General features: G+C 30.7%; 1 protein-coding gene across 4 annotated transcripts; it reads right to left on the reverse strand.

Annotated features, from left to right (window-relative positions):
- Positions 1–12,389: 12,389 nt before the first annotated feature.
- Positions 12,390–19,395, reverse strand: LOC113873659 (oxysterol-binding protein-related protein 1C-like). Of its 4 annotated transcripts, none has more exons than XM_027511915.1 (10): positions 18,508–19,380; positions 18,067–18,423; positions 16,807–16,906; positions 16,030–16,475; positions 15,679–15,834; positions 15,013–15,180; positions 14,800–14,940; positions 14,227–14,457; positions 13,838–13,951; positions 12,390–13,377 (listed from the first exon to the last, which is right to left on the reverse strand). In XM_027511915.1, the coding sequence occupies exons 1-10, from the start codon at positions 18,955–18,957 to the stop codon at positions 13,192–13,194; spliced, it is 2,349 nt and encodes a 782-aa protein (XP_027367716.1). In that variant the 5' UTR covers positions 18,958–19,380; the 3' UTR covers positions 12,390–13,191. The 4 variants fall into 4 exon arrangements, with proteins under 4 accessions (XP_027367716.1, XP_027367707.1, XP_027367700.1 ...); XM_027511906.1 differs by having other exon boundaries at positions 13,028–13,377; positions 16,030–16,478; positions 18,508–19,395; XM_027511923.1 differs by having other exon boundaries at positions 13,050–13,377; positions 16,030–16,465; positions 16,824–16,906.
- Between the last annotated feature and the right edge of the window lie 204 nt (positions 19,396–19,599).

Genomic DNA, 19,599 nt, shown 5'->3' on the forward strand with positions numbered 1-19,599 from the left:
TATTTTAAAAAAATCATTTTTATAATCAAATAATGTATTTTAAAATTTAGCTCGTCTTTATATTAATAACACTATATATTTTTTAAAATAGTTTACTTTATTTTTCATCGTAAATATACTTGTTAAACACTAAATTTAATGAATAAAATTTTATTCAGAATTTATAAAAAGAAATAAACAAGTTATACAAAAATTAATTAAAGTTCGAAGTATTAAACTATATTTGATTCGAGTCATTTTACTTTTACTTATAAATAATTCCTATTTTTTCCTCTTATAAACAATTTCAGAAAACAATGATATTAAAAAAGTAAAAATAAATGGTTGAAACTGTGTGAAATATAATTTTCAAGCATGTTAAGCAGTAGTCTTCAAAGAAACAGTGACACACTTCCAAATTCTTATAGCTACCAAATCATTATTTACAGCATAACCATATGCACCGAATACATATATACAAACCATCTGCCTCACTGACTGCACCACGTTTCTTGAAGTTTGACATTCAGAATTATAATTATATATTCCTAAATTTTACTAATATTTAAATTTTTTAAGAATATAATTAAATAAATTATTTTCATATATTTTAAAAATATATATAATATATTAATTTTGATATACATGAACCATCAAGTAATTATAATAATTTTTTTAAAATTATAAACATAACTTATATAATATTTTTTTATTAAAACTGTTGATTTTAAAATAAAACCAATAAATAAAAATATTAAATGATACAATTATTACTGTAACTTTATATTGGTATATTTTGTTTTCTCTATTATGGTCACATATATGTATGGTATTATTTTTAAATGATAAAGTCTGCAAAAAGTTATACAAGTAAAATAATAATAATTAATCATTAGTTAATTTATTTTAATATCTAATATAAAAATTTAAAATATAAATAAATGTTAATTATAAAAACACATATTTATAAAAATTTATCTAAAACTTAATATGTATAATTTATATATACATAGATAACTTTTTTAACAGTCAATTGATTAAATTAAATTTAATAAAAAAATTATTAAGGATAGCAATTATTGTCAATATGATTCACTTATATTGTACTTTTTAAATGGTTATTCCATATTATTGAACATATTTTAATGAGAAAAATTACTAATCGTTGGATAAAAGGGAAAAAAATTCTGTACCTAAGCGTGGGAGAAGGGCATTTAAATTTCACGTCAACCATCATGATTTCCTTTTTTGTTTTTATATTTTTAAAGCTTTTTTATATTTTATTATGATTTAATTTGGCTGGATTTTCCAAATGATTTTTTATATGAAATAATTAAATATTAAAACAAATTTATTTTTCTCTGAAATTAAATTATATTTTATTTTAAAAATTGTCTCATTTAAACTTTTTAAAATTCAATAAATAAATAATTTTTAACATATAAAAATATTTGTATTTATTTTTATATTAAATTTTCTGCTTATAATATTTATTTATAAACTTATCCAAACTCAACCAAGATAATTTATTTCACAAACCAGAATGAGTTTGTTTTTATACTACTTCAATCAATTTAATTAATTAATGACTGTGTTTAAAATGAGTTTTTTTTAATAAAAAAATTATGTGCAAATATTACACTTCTAATTCTCTCTCTAAATCCTTACCCCCAAAGAGATTATGAATTGTTTAGCTTATTTCCATAAATCTAATTTATATTAGTAAGTTTATTTAAAATTAATGAAATAAAAGTAATTGGTCTGAGTAATAAATGATTTAATAAATTTAATTTATATTAGTGAATTTATTTAATATTAATGAAATAAAAGTATTAAATTTATGATTTAATTAATCAACAAATATTAATTTAAGTAACAAATGGTTTGATATCACTTAAATAAAATATTAAATTTAATTTTTTGTGTGTGAAAAAAAATTAATAATAAACTCATCTATTATATTCATATTAAATTAAATAAAAATAATAAAAAATTTATAATTCAATTATGATAGCATCGCATTAAAATTCAAAATGCATGAGAAGTACCAGGACACATGATTTTATTACATTTTAAACTTTTGAATAGTTTTATCTTTAAGCGTTTTGGTCATCCAAAAAAACTATTCTTAGGAACCGTTCATATCCATTACTCTTTCGCTTTAAACAGTTTTTTCAATATATTGTAAAATAAACAAAAAGTTGTCAAATATAAATAAATTTATAGAACAGCAGAAATTTGATCAAATTTTATATTTTATTTACTATAGATGAAAAATAATTAATTTAAAATTTATCTTATAAAAATAACAAAAAACATTTTTTAACTAAAATTATTGATATTTTAAAATAATAATAATAATAATATCAATAATAACAACAACAAAACAGTAAAGACTTCAGAGGTTGTGCATAACATCCTATAAATTTAATTTAAAATATATGTAAAATGTATATATATATATATATATATATAATATTTAAATAGAATATAAAAATATTTACATATAATGTTAAATATACAAAATTTTCATACCCATAAATTCTTCGTAAAGTACTGGCCAGCGGGATTAGACGCACCTTTCAACCATCGTCAATCAATTACGCCGACCACTATTTGCTCTTTTGCTTTATTGATTTCACGGATTTTTTCATTAATTTAGAAAAAATTTTAGTAAAAAAACATACATTCTTTCTTTTTATAAATGTAAGTAACGCCAGGAACTATTTATAATTATCTAATTAACTAGTGTCTTAACATAATTTTTAGTAAAAACTTACGTTCATATAACAAGACCTTTGATATATTCATTTCGCTAATGTTTGGTCTTCTTCACACAGCACCCCTTTAAGAGAATTTATCTTTTATTATAATTTTTGTCATTTCTACTTAAATTTTTTATTATCAATATTATCACTTAAATTTATGCTTATTAATATGTATTAATGATTAACATTTAAGTAAATTTGTTGTTAATATTACATAATAAGTATTATGTTAAAATGATTTAATTTTATTAAATCTTTATCATTTTGATACATGTTATTTATAGTTATAAAATTAAGTCAAAATAATTTTAAAAAAATTATATATATATATATATATATATATAGATATATATAAAGAGAGAGAAATGGTTAATGATTTATTATAATTTTTTTTCGTCTCTAAAATTGGTTGTTGTTTGACATAATATACTTGTTGAGTAAGCTTGAGCATCTGAATTCTGATAATCATTTAGTTATAATCTCTTCAATCATTGATGTCCGTCAACTGTATTGATGATTGAAAACTAATTTGATTAACGATTTATCATTAATATTGGCTGGCCTGATTAATTAATAAAATAAAATGATATTACATTGATTTTATGGCGATCAACAAATAAAACCCATAAATATTCTATATATGAAATTTGTCTAGTCGTTGAAGGGAAAAGGAACGACGAATTTCGTAGATAACATTGACCTATTAATTTCAAAGAATTAAAAGACATAAAGCGCATACTCGACTGGATTATATATACCTCATCAAGATTAGCCAATTAATCATAATTGTTTAACGATTAATAATGATTAGTCAACTAGTCACCTACATTAATAGCAGATAAGAGGAACAACTTAATAGAGTTTAAATTTATATGTGGAATTATTATTAGCTTCCAAAAACAAAAAGGGGGAGAAGGTTTTGGAGCAAAGGCAGTACGCACTACGCATGAAGGACCCACCATCACTAACCATGTATTTTAAAATATAATAATTTGGGTTACCGTCGCTTTCCAACACAGACACGCAGACGTGCCATGCTTCAAACTGCAACCTCTTTCCCCGCCGTTTCAGGGGACATCGTCGTTCACTACCCACGTGTCCCTCTCTTCCGTTACTCTTTGTTTGTTAGTTACCTAATCATAACGGCCTGCTTAAGTAAATCCCTTTTAGTTGTTTTTTTCCTAGTTTCGCATTCATCAATTCGTCATAATATTAATTTATCAGTTTTACGCCCAACAAAGAAGCGGGATATTTTATGTTGTGATTCATAATCCGATTGATATTCTATCATGCATTTATCTCTTGTGCTCGTCATCATGCCACCTAATCCTCACCATTTATCCTGGCAAACCCAAGTGTTCATCTCAATTTGATTTCGATCAATAATGAAGTGGTCTTCGGGACAACAACCTCGCGGCTCAGGATTACAAAAACAAATGTACATGTCCATTTCCATGTATTTATTTGATTGCGTGTAAGCTTATCGTACACTGCCATGTATTTTGCATTTGAATTCATATAATATTCTTTCTACAACGACATCATACAAGTAAATTACACTTAAGCTAATTAACCGGAATTCGGTCTATCAAAATGGACTACTTTTTCATAAAACTACCAACTAATTATTCTCATAGAAGATGCACGCAGAAAATTATGTCAAAATTTGATGTATCGTATATTCAAGTAATATTATTTTAACAAAGCACGAATAAATGTTATAAATTATAAATAACTTAAAGGGTTGTAGAGTAACGTAAGATTTCATTGATTAGTAGAAAATGTAATGTATAAAACCAGTAAAAGCACATATCACGAACAAGAATTGGTCTTGAAACATTCAGGATTCAGAGATATATTGTAAAAAGCACGAAAATTTGTGTAAGAGCTCTTTTGGTGTGGATAAAGATCTCCAAAATGGAGAGTCACGTTGTGGACTATACTGTGTACTTTGCTTTAACGATGACCAAAAGGTCAGCATGCATCACATCCTCACCGCTTATCTGACTCCAATGAATAATAATTGGGCAGAAGAAGAGAATTCTGGCAAGACAAACGCTCATTAATTTACTACTGTTGAGATGACAGAATACAAAAACATGCTGGATATTCAGATAGGATGGAGCATTAGGCGTGTCCCTTTTGTGCACATCTTCTGGTTAATAACCATTCACACTTCATTAGAACCATCCAAGGGGATTTAGTTCAGAAATTTTCTATTTCTTATATTGCTACTACGAACTAGCTAGTTTCTTTGTGCTTATTCTTGACTTTGAAACTAATCATTGTCGGGATCATTAAATATATCCTTTTCTATAGAAGAATAAGGGAGAAAGAGAAGCTGAGGGCAGAAAACCGTATTCTTTAGGCATTTTCAGTCATTTGGTATGGCAAGAGGGAAAAAATTATGTGAGACATACCAAATCAATTTCTCTCATGAAGAAAAAAAATGATCAAATGACAACATACAAGTTATAGTTACATTTAAAGGATTTAAATGTTATTTAATACGATTATCTTTTCTTTTATTGTGATAATATATATAAATGTCAATTCAACGTTTATTTGTGCAGCATATAATATTTTTAAAAATACTAATATTAATCTTTAAAGTTGACGCTAAATAACTAAAAATAGTAAGATATGATTATAAAAAGTATTAATTAATCGTATTTAAACAATTTTAATATAATAAATATATTTTTAAATAAAAGTTTATTATATTTAAATGGTTAAATTTATAATTGAAGTTGAAAAAAATCTTAAAATATCTTACTCTTTGAAGAAGATTCGTGAGAATAACTTAACTTTTTGTTTTTCTGTGGTCGTACATGGTTACCACCGAAAAAGGGAGATTACGTAGTTAATGGTGGTGAGCGGGTAGGCTACGTGGGTCTGATAGGTCGATGGTTGCAGGGAGACGGCGGATACTTATTATCTCATACTTTGCGTCATCTCATATCTAACGATTTTAAAGACTTCTTTTTTCTTATTATATCATATTATTTATAACTTTTTATTAATTTTAACTTTTAAAATTGAATTTAAACGAATAATTTTACTGAAAACTAAAGCATATTATTTTACAGATAAAATTATAATAAAAATATTTTTGAATATTTAAATACAAATTTCAAAATTAATTAAATTTAATAAAATAGTAGTATTATTTATTGTTTTTTAATCTCTCTGAATATAAACAAATTACCGGTATTTTTAAATAAAAATTGTTTGTGTTAAGATCTACATAGGAACTGCCTGCAGTTTGTGGAATCAATTTGGCTAAAAGAAAAATTAATTACTACAGTAGAATATATATTGATTTTAGATCACAAGTAATCCGATTGATTTTTTTATAAAATTAATAATTAATATTTATTATTTTAATTATATTTTTTAATGTATTAATAATTATTTTTTATATTTCATTTATTATAACATTTACATTGATAAAATATATATCTTTTATAATACATTCATTCATTTAATATATAAAATATCAATTAATATTATAAATATTTTAAAAATAAAATATGAATTTGCAATGTATAATTGTTTTTCATTCACTTTGATAAATTAAGCGTTTTTTTAACGAGTAAATCAATTATATTATAACTACATCAGATGTTTTCCTTCTTGAATTTGTGATAAAATTTATAATTTTAATAATGTATAATATATATAAAATTTTCTAGTAATATATAATAAATTTTTATTGAAAATTGTAGTATTTAACAGAATTGATGCATTAAACTGTATCAATTTATTTAACTTTTAGTAAAAACTTGTTATTAACTTTTTATTTTTTATCACGTGTAACGTACAGATTAAAAAATAGAATGTATAATAATAATAAGAAGAAGAAGAAGAAAAGGAAACAAAAAGCAAAATATCTGTACTACATGAAAAAAAATAGAAGTCTTAAATGATAATAGAGTGTGTGGAATTTGAGTCCAGTCCTAGAAATTTGAGGTGACAGGAAGAAGATATGGTGAAAGAGCAATGACAGAAGGCAGAAGCATTGGTTCTTAGAAGAAAGAGGATGCATTGCATCGCTTTGCAGAGGCTGTTCTGCAATTATTGTGTTTCTGATGAACAAGTTTAATCAGTCCATCCCACTTCACATTAAAAAAAATGAAAACAATTTTACATTGAATCAATGCACTTCTTCTGGACATCGAATCTTTTACATTACAATTCTTTCTTTTATCATTCAGCTTACAATATTCCCCAATTCATTTGATATTGAGAATTTCTTTATGTAAATTTTAAATAAAATTTTATTACCATATAACTGTCTGCTTGTTTTATGGCTAGCAAGTCTAAACTTTTTTTTTATCATTCATGAAAATTTTAATTAAAACCAACTTAAATATATACATTATAATTATATTTAGAACTTATTTAATTACAGCTTAGAACGGAAGTTATTTAGAATTGAAAAAACGAGCTATAAAAATTCTGTCAGATTTATCTTTAGAATCGTTATTATGTAACAAAATTCTCTTAATTACCTAAATAGTCTATTAATTGTTTAAAATTATTTTTATTTAATTTTAAACTTAATAAACACAAAGTCAATTAGTGGCAAAGTGTACTAACAATAAAAATTATTGAATTTAAGTTATTGACAACTGCATTAAATTCTCAAGGTTGATCATTAGTTTTTTCCATTCGTTCCCTATAATGAAAAATTTATCAGGACTGTTGGTGTCAGTTCTATTTAGCTTATTTTATATATAATGTTAGTTTTCACTTAAAAAATATTTTCATATTTTTTAAGAAAAGCCTTGAATCGGACATAAAGGGATCTAAACAAAATTTAATTATATAACTACACGAAATGTCACTAAAAAAGTTGTTAGTTGTTAAAAACTTATAAAAATAGTCAAGTGTTAAGATAGTTTTTATTGATATAATATTTGTCTAGGAAAAATTAATATTTGTACTAACAGAATTATTTACTAGTCTAATATACAATTCTATTAATTTTATTCGTAGAAAACTTATATCAACAGAAGTTAATCTATTAAATTATTAATAAATGGAAATTATTTTTCACAGTGTGTTTATATATATTATTTGGGTTTGAAGTAATTTGCTTGAACTTTCACAGAAGCTTGAGTTTAAAAAGTTTAACTGAAATTAGAAAAAAAATATAGAAGAACTATACGTGGAGCAACTCCAAATAAATGATGGCGGGGTTGATTGTTGTGGAGACTTATGAGTTTCCTAATATTCAAAGTTATGATCATATTTGTAGACAACAAAATCAATTCCTTAATTCGTGGATTAGGATTTGTTTATCGGAGCAATGATGGAGTATCTGACTCAAGTGCTGATTCTAATTTCACATCTTACTCGCCGCTTCTTCGGATTTGGGTTGGTTTCAAAAGCAATTAATATTGCAGTTGAAGACTAAACAATTAATAATTAGTTGAAGACTTTGAAATATAATATTAAGGTTGGCTGACACTTCACATTTGAAAATTTTGGATATACAACATTTAACACCACCTTTTTTGTCACCCTGTTTGCTGAATGGAAGCTATAAATTCAAACTCAAGTCATAAGCAAAAGTTTAATTAGGTGAGTTTTGTACGTACGTTAATCTTTTGAATATTGCACTTGTCTTCTAATCAAAAGTTATCTACCATAACTTTTCTTTTGGGTAAAATCACTATTTATTAGCTGTGGTACTTGCATGAATTTCCATTGTGGCCTATATATATTTGCTTGTGTGAACGTAGGTAGATGCATGCATTCAGAATGAGCAAGTTAACAACAAAAGCAATGTTTGGAAATTTCAACTATTGTTTGGCTTTTCATTTTTAAATGTCTAATGTTTGATCGCTTTGTAGAAACACCGACACATTATTAGAAGGAGTAAACTCCGGAAATGGTGGAGGTGATATGTGAAGGAATTGAAGTCTTTGATTCATATTCACTCGTTGAATGTTGCAATCACAATCAGCATTGGATCACTATGTCAAAATCTGGAGTAATGTTGTTGAAGAGCATGAAAAGAACAGCACATATATAGAGCTTTTTCACTACCCGACGAATGTTCCCTACCAAAGGGTATGAAGGAGAAGCGGTAGCGCAACAAAATTCACCAGTTAGCTATATATAGTTCCTTGTTTGACGCGTAAACTTGGAGAAATTGCTCGACACATTATTTGATATCGTGTTCTGTGTGTACTGTGTAGAAACATGAGTTATTAATTCTCTGTCTGTCCACGTATGTTTATCATATCTGTTCTTCGTAGACTACAATAAAATTCACCTATTGTTGATTTAGTTTCCTTCTTACTATTTTTTTCCACCCCTTTCGGCTATGTTGTTTTATTAAGTTAAACAACATTTTGAACATGTGAAAAATTTGCGTGCTAATTTGAATAAATTATTTTTAGTTGGAATTGATTTATTTAATTCTTTTAAGATCAATTTAATTTGATTTCTTCGTATCATCTTGATCAATGTTATTGATTTGTTTAAAATCTCTTACATTTTAGACTGTAGAGAGCTAAAATATTGTTGGACCTCAAATATAAGAGTTTCTTGTATCTATTAATACAAGAGTTTATTTCTTATTAAGATTATTTTGTTTCGAGGGAGGACAGTGTATTGTATGCAAAAATTTGACATGAATTAAACAAATTCAAGTCATTACTTAATTTGATTCTGCATGTCTCTTCTCTTTCTGCCCATTGTTACTTTGCATTTATTTTATTTTTTAACTTTTTGCATTTAGTTTTAAATTTTTTATACACATATAAACACGTATAGATAATATCAATTCACCCCCTCTTATTTCTTTCAAAGTTTTTTTTATCGTGTTTGGATAAAGTTATTAATAAATATTATGGGAATAAAAAATTAAATAATAAAATGAATGAACTATTTTTATAAGTTAAAAATATATTTATTTATTTATTTAAAAAAATTCTTATTCAATATCTTTAAAACTTAATGAATACAACCTACTTTTAATTTATAAAAAAAATTATTCTTTATATTAGTTCTATTATCCCATATAAGCACTTTTTTACAAATTTATCTAAACTGGACAGTCATTGCAATATATTCCTAAAACATTTTGAATGCATCGGCAACCAAAAAAATTAGGTTGCTGGAGAGATTCCAATTAGCATATCTAAGCAAAGAAAAAATAAAATTCCAGGGATCAAACCTTCTCTACCCAACAACATCCTCCAAAATTTAGAGATCCCAAAAGTTAGGCGCTAGGAAAAGTTGTATATTCAAATATATTATGGCGTAAAGTGTACTAAAGAAATGTTAGGAACAAAAGGCACCCCAATAAAATTAAGTGTAAAATATAAATAGGAATGCAGATGGAAAATTTCAATTTTTGTGTCCATTTACTCTGATTTGGAAGGAAGCTTCGGGTGGCAATGTTTATGGCTTCATTGTTCTGTACGTAATTACAAACCCCTGTTACGAAAAATAACACCAATAATGCGAGTCCATCAAGTGTGGTACGTACCACATTCTGCCAAAATTTAGGTTCATCGAATTATATTCTGGAATTTATTTTCTACAATAGCTCGAATGATCTTTGTGTGATTTGGGCCCAGCCTGATACCCACTCACCCGTGCACACGAAATAGATCAGCCAAAGGCCCATGTCTTAGGGATCAGTAATATGGTAATATTATTAAGGCTTCCTTGACTTTTTACAATGCTTCATTTTCAACCAAAAAAAATTGTATATATGGTATTTTTGCATCTTAATATGAGTTTGTGTGAATAATTGGTAGAATGTGAATGTTTATTTATTGGATATTATTTATTTAATTATCATAAAACTTGAATCTTATTGATATTTAGTTATTGGAAAGTTTACTTTTTATTAGGACTTTATATAGGTTTTTTTCTTGTGCGCTAAAGGGGCCTAAGCCTAAGCCCAAAGGAAAAAGAAAAATTGAAAATTACAAAGAAATAAATCCAAGAGTAGAAACTATGACCATATAAAAACTTGACTTAAGTCACAAGGAGGTTGCTCATAGATCAACAAGCTGGGCTCATGGGAAATATCGAAGGTTTGGTAAAATATCGGCACCATAGGCATGTATTATACTATTTTCACTTCTCAGTGAACAATCAAATTTCTGATGAGCTTAAATAAGACTTTCCCTGTGGCACTACCTGCAGCTCTACAAGACGATAGCCCAAGTTCCATGCTAATATAATACCTTCCATAATTCCATTACACCTCATAATTCTGCATTATAAGCAGTAGTTAACTTCAATTTTTTAAAAAATCCTTTAGTCCATTCTCCATCATTGCCTCGATTACACCTACACATCCTACATTTTGGGATTCTAGTTTGCTGGAACCATCTATTTATGCGAGCCAACGATGCTTGGGGGGAGTCTAAGGAATAACTAGCTGAAAATATTTTATTTAGTTTTACTTACCTCACCCTTGACATCAAAATGATTTTTGGATCACAAATGTCATACATATAATTGATAATAATCAATTATATTTGTCTCTTTTTATATATTCTTTGTTACTTACTATTCATTATTATTTATATAATACTGTGATATTAATTCTTGTTTAGGATATTGATTTTTTTTTTTTTGGGGGGGGGGGGGGTCTAAGATTCCAGTATCCAAACACAATATTAGATATTCTTATTTCGTTCGATTTGGTAAATAACAAAACTTTCCTTTCCAATATTTAATACATTTACATTTTTGGAACTTGGGTTGAGATGTCTGATTAAATTATAAGTTTAGAATATTGATATTGATCTCAGAAGAACGAGTTCATCTCATAGGAAAAGGAAATTTTAACCTGTATTCCACAAATATTTATAACCTGTAATCAACATTTCATATTAACTGGGAAAAGAAAACAAAAGTAAGGTAATACGTCTCATTTAGGACGACAAAAAGGTGTAAAGTAGTACTTCTAAATGTTGGACTTTTTACCGACATCGTCTTCTAGCCTAACCGTAGTCACATATTTAAATCCGGCAAAATCCATCTGAAAAAGAAACGAGAAAACCAAATTTCAGTCACTTTAATTACAAAAGAATTGTAACCATTCCTTCCGAAAGATTATATTAATACGAACTTCTATAATTAAGAGATTGAATCGACTTTAATGCACATTATTGAGATCAAACTGATTTTTTTAACAAATGAGGGACCGGATCAACTATTTTAGGAAATAAATTAATGTCATATTTTTAATTTAATAACTAAATAAATGTTAGAATACTTTTGAGAAACAAAATAATGACATTTATATCTTTAAAAGATTGAAACAGTGGTTCTATGAGAAGGAAATCTAAAGGAAATATTAAATAAAATTAAAATTGTTTAAGATAAATAATTATTCTTTGAATGAAAATACTTTATGGAGGATTTTATCATATGCTTTTTTAAGGGCCCTCATTTTTGTTTGAATCATAAACGATTTCGTAGGCAGTGGGTTTTTGTTCTGTCAGTGTAAATTGACGAGGACATAAACTCTGACAACTACATAGACCATCAGCATTATAAATTTGTAATGAACAATTTCAGCACACGTCGCAATCTAACTTATCAGATTAAAAACTGTCCAACAAAGGCTGTCCATAAAATTTGTCTAAGTTGAAGATGTCACCAGACAATAGGTCCCATATGTGTAGTATTTCCTTTCATAAAATTAGGTATCGTCCATTATTGCCTGTTATTGATAAACAGTTACAATCTACCAATTTCAATCGCACAAAATAACATTCATGGTTCACGGATGATGGAACACATTTGTTTGTTGGTTATTTGCCAGAGTATAATCTTCAATATCACATTCTTTGAAGCACCAGAAGCCGAGCGGGTGGCTTAAACGTCGTACATTGTATTTTGCTAATTAAATATCATGCATTCATCTGAAGATGAACTAACGGCTTTAACGTACCATGCATAAATGTTAACGTATCATATGGTTGCTATGGAACATCAAGGATGGAAGCCAGCATTAGCAATGGAGATATGTCATCAGTAGTCTCATTTTGTGTTCTGCCAACGGCTTACGTAATTCTCGTAAGCATCAAGTTACTGAAGCATCTAACTGCTTCTCGAAGAAGTTCCATCTAACACTTTGTCGGTCTTTTAAAGTATCCAATGTTTATGGAGTCATAGAACTTGCTTTTGCAATTTGCTTCCCTACGTAGTGTTATGTTTCGATTATTTAATGCTTTCCTGTCGCTATGATAATATAATAATAATGACGATTACGTAATGCACAAGTAGTAAGGATTCTGCGAATCAGACTTGGAATGGGAAGAAAAAGAATTACATTATTACTCGCTCATATTTTCATCTGATTGGCTTACAGGAATTTCAGGGTGTGTGCCATAACAGCGAACTAGCAGTTATTGGACACCCATCAGTAAAAAATTGGGAGGAAAAAATATTTGAAGAACTAAAATGTAATTTGACCTTCGTCTGAAATATGATCCGAAGGAATTTGACCAAAGATGTCAGGGCAGGAGTCCCATTTTCCTTGTTGTCGGGCCTCCCAATACCCACCTATGTAGCGGTATGTCCCGCTCGCTTTATCCTTAGCAAACCACCGAGGTTTCCAACCACTTTCTTGCATCTTCCTAGCCTGAATCACATTAAAACAAATCTTTTTAGGTCAATCACGTCCGGGAACTATAAAAACACTTGGCTAATTTGGCATAAAATCCAGAAATATATCAGTTACTCCAATTTCCTCCCCGTAAAGGCACCTTACGAACATTTTCTACTACATCTAATTCTAATATATGCTCAATGATACAATCCCCTTCTAGAGCCATCAATTGACGAGTACATGATTTAATGTTGATCGAGTTGTATAGTCAAAACTAACAAATGCCTATTAATCTCTTATGTTTGATAATTCTCATGATGAGTTCTTTACTAAACTAGAAAGAAAACTTATGAGTGGAAGACAACTGAAAATAGAGACTACTCAGATAAAGGGTATTATGAAGCACCCAAAAACCTACACAGATCTCTCTATGTGCTAAGCTATAGTGAAACCATAAACCCGGTCTTTAGAGTACATAAAATGTAACAAGCACCTGGCGCTGCCGCTGCTCTAGCCGTAACTTTTCTGAATTTGCCATGTCATACTCTCCATTTTCCAAATACCTTTGGTCTGGTCTTAACCTGGAATCTGTAGGTGGCAACTTCTCCTATGTAAAATCACAAGTTAAACTGACAATTAGTGTCCAACAAAATGCCAAAAGCATGGCAAACACATGCCTGCGCACTCAACAATATTGCACCGTAAGATGATAGTTTTCCCTAAGTAATTGCAAGAACCGAGTCCATTCCAATTGATGCATGCACAAGCAAGCAAAAATTGCAATGAATAATACAGATTTTTATTTTGTAATATTTTTCTTTAAATAAATTATATACAAATAGAGTGGCAACACAAACGACAGTACCAGTTAAGTAAACAGACCTTCAATCCGGGAGAAAGTTCATTTAATGTGATGGCGAAGCGAGTGAAGTTATATCTAGTGGGAAACTTGGGAGGCTTGCTTCGCTTCCAGAGTAAATGGGCTTCTGACAGAGATTCATGACCTTTCCCTTTCCCAGTGCAGTCTCCATTAACATAATGCATGCTTTCATCCCATTTTCCAAACAAAGTTGATACAGTTTTTCCGTTCCTATCTTGAATGATACCGTGAACCTAGAAAATGCACGCAAACCACAGTAAGAAGACAACCCTCTGCAACAAAATCCACATATAACAATTATCAAGTATATAGTAAGATGGTAAATGAAACGAAAAGTTGATTTACTGGCAAAGTGTGTGCATATTAAATAAAAATCCTCTCAATTAACAAAATCCTCATTATTTTTATTAAATAAAAATCTTAGCAATAATGTTAAGTATGTGCATATTTAAAGTTTATACAGTACGACAACTAAACCTTACGCAAACCAAAGAGGAAGCACAATTTAATATCATAGCTAATGGATATGTTGAATCTGAAAAAAAAATAGAATCCATGCAACAGATATAAAGCACCTGGTGAGGGTTTCGATCAATTATAGATTGTTCCTTGAATTTCAGTTTACATGAGTACTCTCGGTTTCCCTGTATACGCATTGTACCATAGTGATCACAGTATAGCTTTCCTAATATGAGATTGTATATTGATGTAGTAACCTGAAAGAAAACGTTGATTTCGGTTAAGAACCAAATCAGGACACCATAGTAGATGACGCAGATAAAACATACCTTGCTCCACTGGAAAACCTCTCCATCATCAAATTCCAAAGTCAAAATACCGACAGGGTCAAGCTGAATTGATCGACCCCAAAATTTGCTCTTTAGGTTGCTATCTCCCCAAAATTTCCAACCAGTACCCTCACAGTGACATGCAACGATCATAGGGTGATGACTGACCTGAGGAGAAGCAGAAATGTGAAAAATAAGGCACATATTGTAAAAGACAAATTGCATCTTGTTGCACTGAAACCCAAATTGTATTCTGTTCATTGGAATCTACAGAGCTAATGCACGCACATCACCACTTTTTTCTAGGAAATAAATGGTGTAGTTTCTAAAATTATGGTCCTCCATATTGAGAAAACTGTTCCTTTCAATCAAAAGCAAGTGGTTGTAAGGAATTTAAATGTAAGTATTAATACATACAATTTTATGAAATAAATTATTCAAATAACTCTGATTAAGACCTCAAATGAAAAAAAAGTTTGTCAACACAGTAGTAGATTTCTGAAAGAAGCCAATTGCCCAACGCCCCAACCCCTTCCATATATATATATATAAATTAGGGTGAAATCAGAAATGAAAGTTAGAGACAAAAGATTGTCATGGTTTAATATGTTGATTAATTTGAAAAATGTAGTAAATTTATCGCATCACTATGTGGGGTTATTATACCTTCTCTGAGAAAAAACGAAGGCCTTTGTCTGGGTAGTTAGCCTCATATGTTTCCCCAAGTAATGGATTAAATGGTTTGCAAATTCTTCCTTCAGTTGAAGCATAGCCAGATACAGCAAAAGCTGCAACATAGAGAATCCTCATGAGGCTATTACCCTGCATGGCATCCCCAGTTAGTTAGAAATGGCAAGAATGCACTCAATACTGAATTGAAATAGCTAACAGCAAGAAAATCAAACTCAACATAGCATGACATTTTTCTCATATCCAATGAAACAATTTTATTGAAGCACTCAGATTTGCCCTAATAAAGCAGAGCAATAGAGCACTGTTGTCCAAATCCAGACTTACCCTTCTTCCCCATTCGTATGCTTGGTCCAGCAGATATGAATATTCCATCTCTTCAAAACACTTTTGCAGGGATGACAGAGGCTCATTAAAATAAACAGGAAGGCAAACTTTTGTTAGATCCTTCCCAATATTATCCTTAATCATTGACCAAAGACTGACACCTTTCTCTTTTTCTACAGGGTCTGGCAATTTCTTACGCCGCTTAACATGAGGGTAATTGGTTCCAATGTATCTAATCGAAGGATCTACATCCTCCTCTGATTCAAATGCATAGAACCCTTCATCATCTGAAGAGAAAGACGATGCTCGATAATCAGACCCGTTACTTTTAAAAGAACTGGACGATAGAATATCACGAGTATCAAAAAAGACATTGTCATCATCATCTGTTTCTTCCTCTGCAGCATCATTTCTCTCGTTATCATCCTCAGATTCACTTGCACTTCCTTCTGAATTTAAAACAAGAAAAAAAAAAACATGACAAAAAGGCTCAGTTAGGTTATAACAATTGCTCAGCAGGTATGAGTATTAAGCATTGGAAAGGAGGGGGCATCAGTGTATTAGAGATGGTGGAACCTAAATAATTCAAGTTAAAGAAAATGTTTCACCAAAACAATGACACTTCTACATAAACCTTGGTGGCAATGCAGAAATTTTTCAAGTCTTCACCACAGTCAACAAAGGGGCCAGCCATAAAAACTGAGCTATGACCATGACTGTTAAGCATATGGGAGCATGGATGCCTAACAAAACACGTCATTAATAAAAAAAACTTACCACTAAATTTTTCTTGCGCTAATCTTGGGGAAGCCTCTTCATCATTCCACTGTCTTTGGCTCTCATCAACAACTGTATTCTCCAGATCAACCTTTTCTGTCTATAATAATATAATATACATAAAAGTTTATTAATACATGTGAAGATTGAAAAAATATCCTTAATCAATATGTTAAACACGTAAGAGAAGCATTAAAATAAAATAATTAATAAACTATCCTTGGACAAATCACAAATGAAACTGTTTTGTTAAACAAGGTGGAAACAACAAAAACAATGACTAATTCAACAGATTTAGTTTATCAGACACTATGTTATCATCAATGCAGAATTTAATAGATTTTATTAGATAATGTGTTAATAAAAAGATTCATCCCGTGAAGAACCTACCCAACTCTTCACCCGCCATAAGGCAACATAATTGCAGGTCTGCACAATATGATAAAAGAAACTGTGCTTTTCACTCAGGTAGGCCACTTGCAAGACACAAATGAGGGGGTGGGGGTGGGAATAAACCTTAATCTATTGATGTGTACCTAGTTAGTTAAGAAGACTCAAAATTTGGAATAACATTTAGCATTAGTTGATCAGCTATTAACTGGTAGAAAAATTTTAGATCAAAATAAACGAACAGTAAAGACCTATGTCAGATAACAGTGACTAACTTCATGTCATACAAATTATATTGGGCATGCAGTTGAGCAGATATGTAGTAAGTTTAAGGTATAACTTATGCTAGGATTCTGGTATTAACATAGCCAGTAAAAGTCACGAGAACAAAGAGAAAAAAAAAGTAGCTTTGAAACTTCATATATATAAACTACCAACAAACCATAACCTCATACTTCAAAGTTAACATCTCAAATTTGGAGACACTATGATACCGAACTATACCACCCGAGCCATCTAGATTCCCATTCTGAATGCAAGACATAGAACTGATTGTATACACAAAATATTGAGTTTTACAACAATTTATTGGATACAACTTACAATTGCACTACTACTCTTAAATGGGGTCCAGAAACCAGAAAGATGCCCATACATTTTGACTTTCGGCTGTTAACATACCAAAGCACAACCAAGAATAAAAACTTGAGAAATTACACACGAATGCCCCTTAAAAATGGGGGTTAAAACTTGAGGGACGAGATTGATATAAATGAAAGTTCATAAGCACAAAAACAAAGAATGAGCAACAGTAATTGAAGAAGGCACAGTGACGAAGTTTCGTAGTTTCCATTAGAGTCAGTCACGTACCTCTAATTGCCGCAACGTGTCAATGAGAATGGACTGCTTCTGCTTAAGCAGCAGTAGCTGGTTTTGCAGCGCCGCAAACTCACTTCTCATGATTTGCTCAGTGTCCTGAATGGCTTCCTCGCTCACACCTTCTTCCAAAAGCCGGTGTCTCAGTTTCTCCGTCGAGACGGTTACATTGTCCACCGGAGCCATCAACTCGCTGTTCGACATCCGCGGGAACATATCCTTCACCGCCTGCAACGCCTCCATCCACGCCACACGATCATCACGTGTCTCCGCCCTCAAGTGAAGCCTCTTCGTTCCCGTGAAAACCGAAAACCGCTTGTCATCCGATTTGCTCTCGCGAATCGTCGATACCTACACCAAATAAAGAAACCACATCAGAATCACAATCCCTAATTATAACCGCAAGCAAAAATCAGAGAGGTAATATATATATACTTTGAGATGGATTTCCCCAAACGGCTTTCGTCTGTGTTGGTAGCGATGAGAATTGCGGTTACGACTGATTCTACGCATGGATTCTTCGCCGATAACCTTGGAGCCCTTCTCGGTTTCGTGATTCACGACGATCTTATCTGGTCCGTGAATCTTGTAGTAGGAGAGCACGCCGTCTTGAAGCGCGAACCACCGTGGCCTCCATCCTTTGCCGTAATTAACCCACTTATACAGTATCCCGGAGATTCCGTTCCCAACAAGGTCGTTGATCTTCACGTCCACCGGCTGCTCCCGCTGACTCACTCTTCCGTAGTCGCTATTCCCGCTGTGGCTGTGCCGGTGAACCGAATCGGATCTCACGGCGGCGGGGAGAGGCGGCATGGCGAAATCAGCAAAAGGTTTCACCGGCGACGCCTGGTCGGAAATGGCGGAGACGCAGCAGAAAGGATGCATGTGGAATATTTATACCAGTGCGGGGAAATCGTTGAAGGTGACGTGGTGGCGGCGGGCGGCGGCGGCGGCGGCGATAAGGTGAAGCTTCATGCTAGGGACGATCACTACTGGAACGGAAGCGGGAAGTTATCGAAACGGAACTCGCGTGAAAACGGTTACGTAGAGATTAATTATAAGTAAATAAAAATAAATAAATAAATAAATAAATATATCAAGTGTGAATTGAAGGGGTAAAGTCTAAGTTAGGATTCGAATATTAAATAAATGAATGCTTTAGTAATTAATAAGAGAAAAAAAAATGGATATGTTATGTGACGCTCATATGTGGAGTAATGAATGGGAGGGAGTTTTTCCGGTGAGATGAGGTGGCAATAAGAAAGGAGAATGCGAAGAGTGAAGTGTAGAGACGCAAGTGAAAGTAGATAAACCGCTGGAGTTGGAATTTGATGCCTTCTCGAAAGTTTTTAAATATGAGGAGGTTGGTTCCGAATTATGATCTGCGATCATGATTGACTCCTCTCACGCACCTTTGAGGGGGTAATGATTGTCTGCACCGAGGACACAGGGGATTTGATGCCGCCGGCTCCATCACCTCGTGGCACGTGGCGAGACAACACAACGACATGTGGACGCTGCTTAGTG

Source organism: Abrus precatorius, unplaced genomic scaffold (genome assembly GCF_003935025.1).
Source record: "Abrus precatorius isolate BTA unplaced genomic scaffold, Abrus_2018 Scaffold10, whole genome shotgun sequence".
NCBI classification, from domain to species: Eukaryota; Viridiplantae; Streptophyta; class Magnoliopsida; order Fabales; family Fabaceae; genus Abrus; species Abrus precatorius.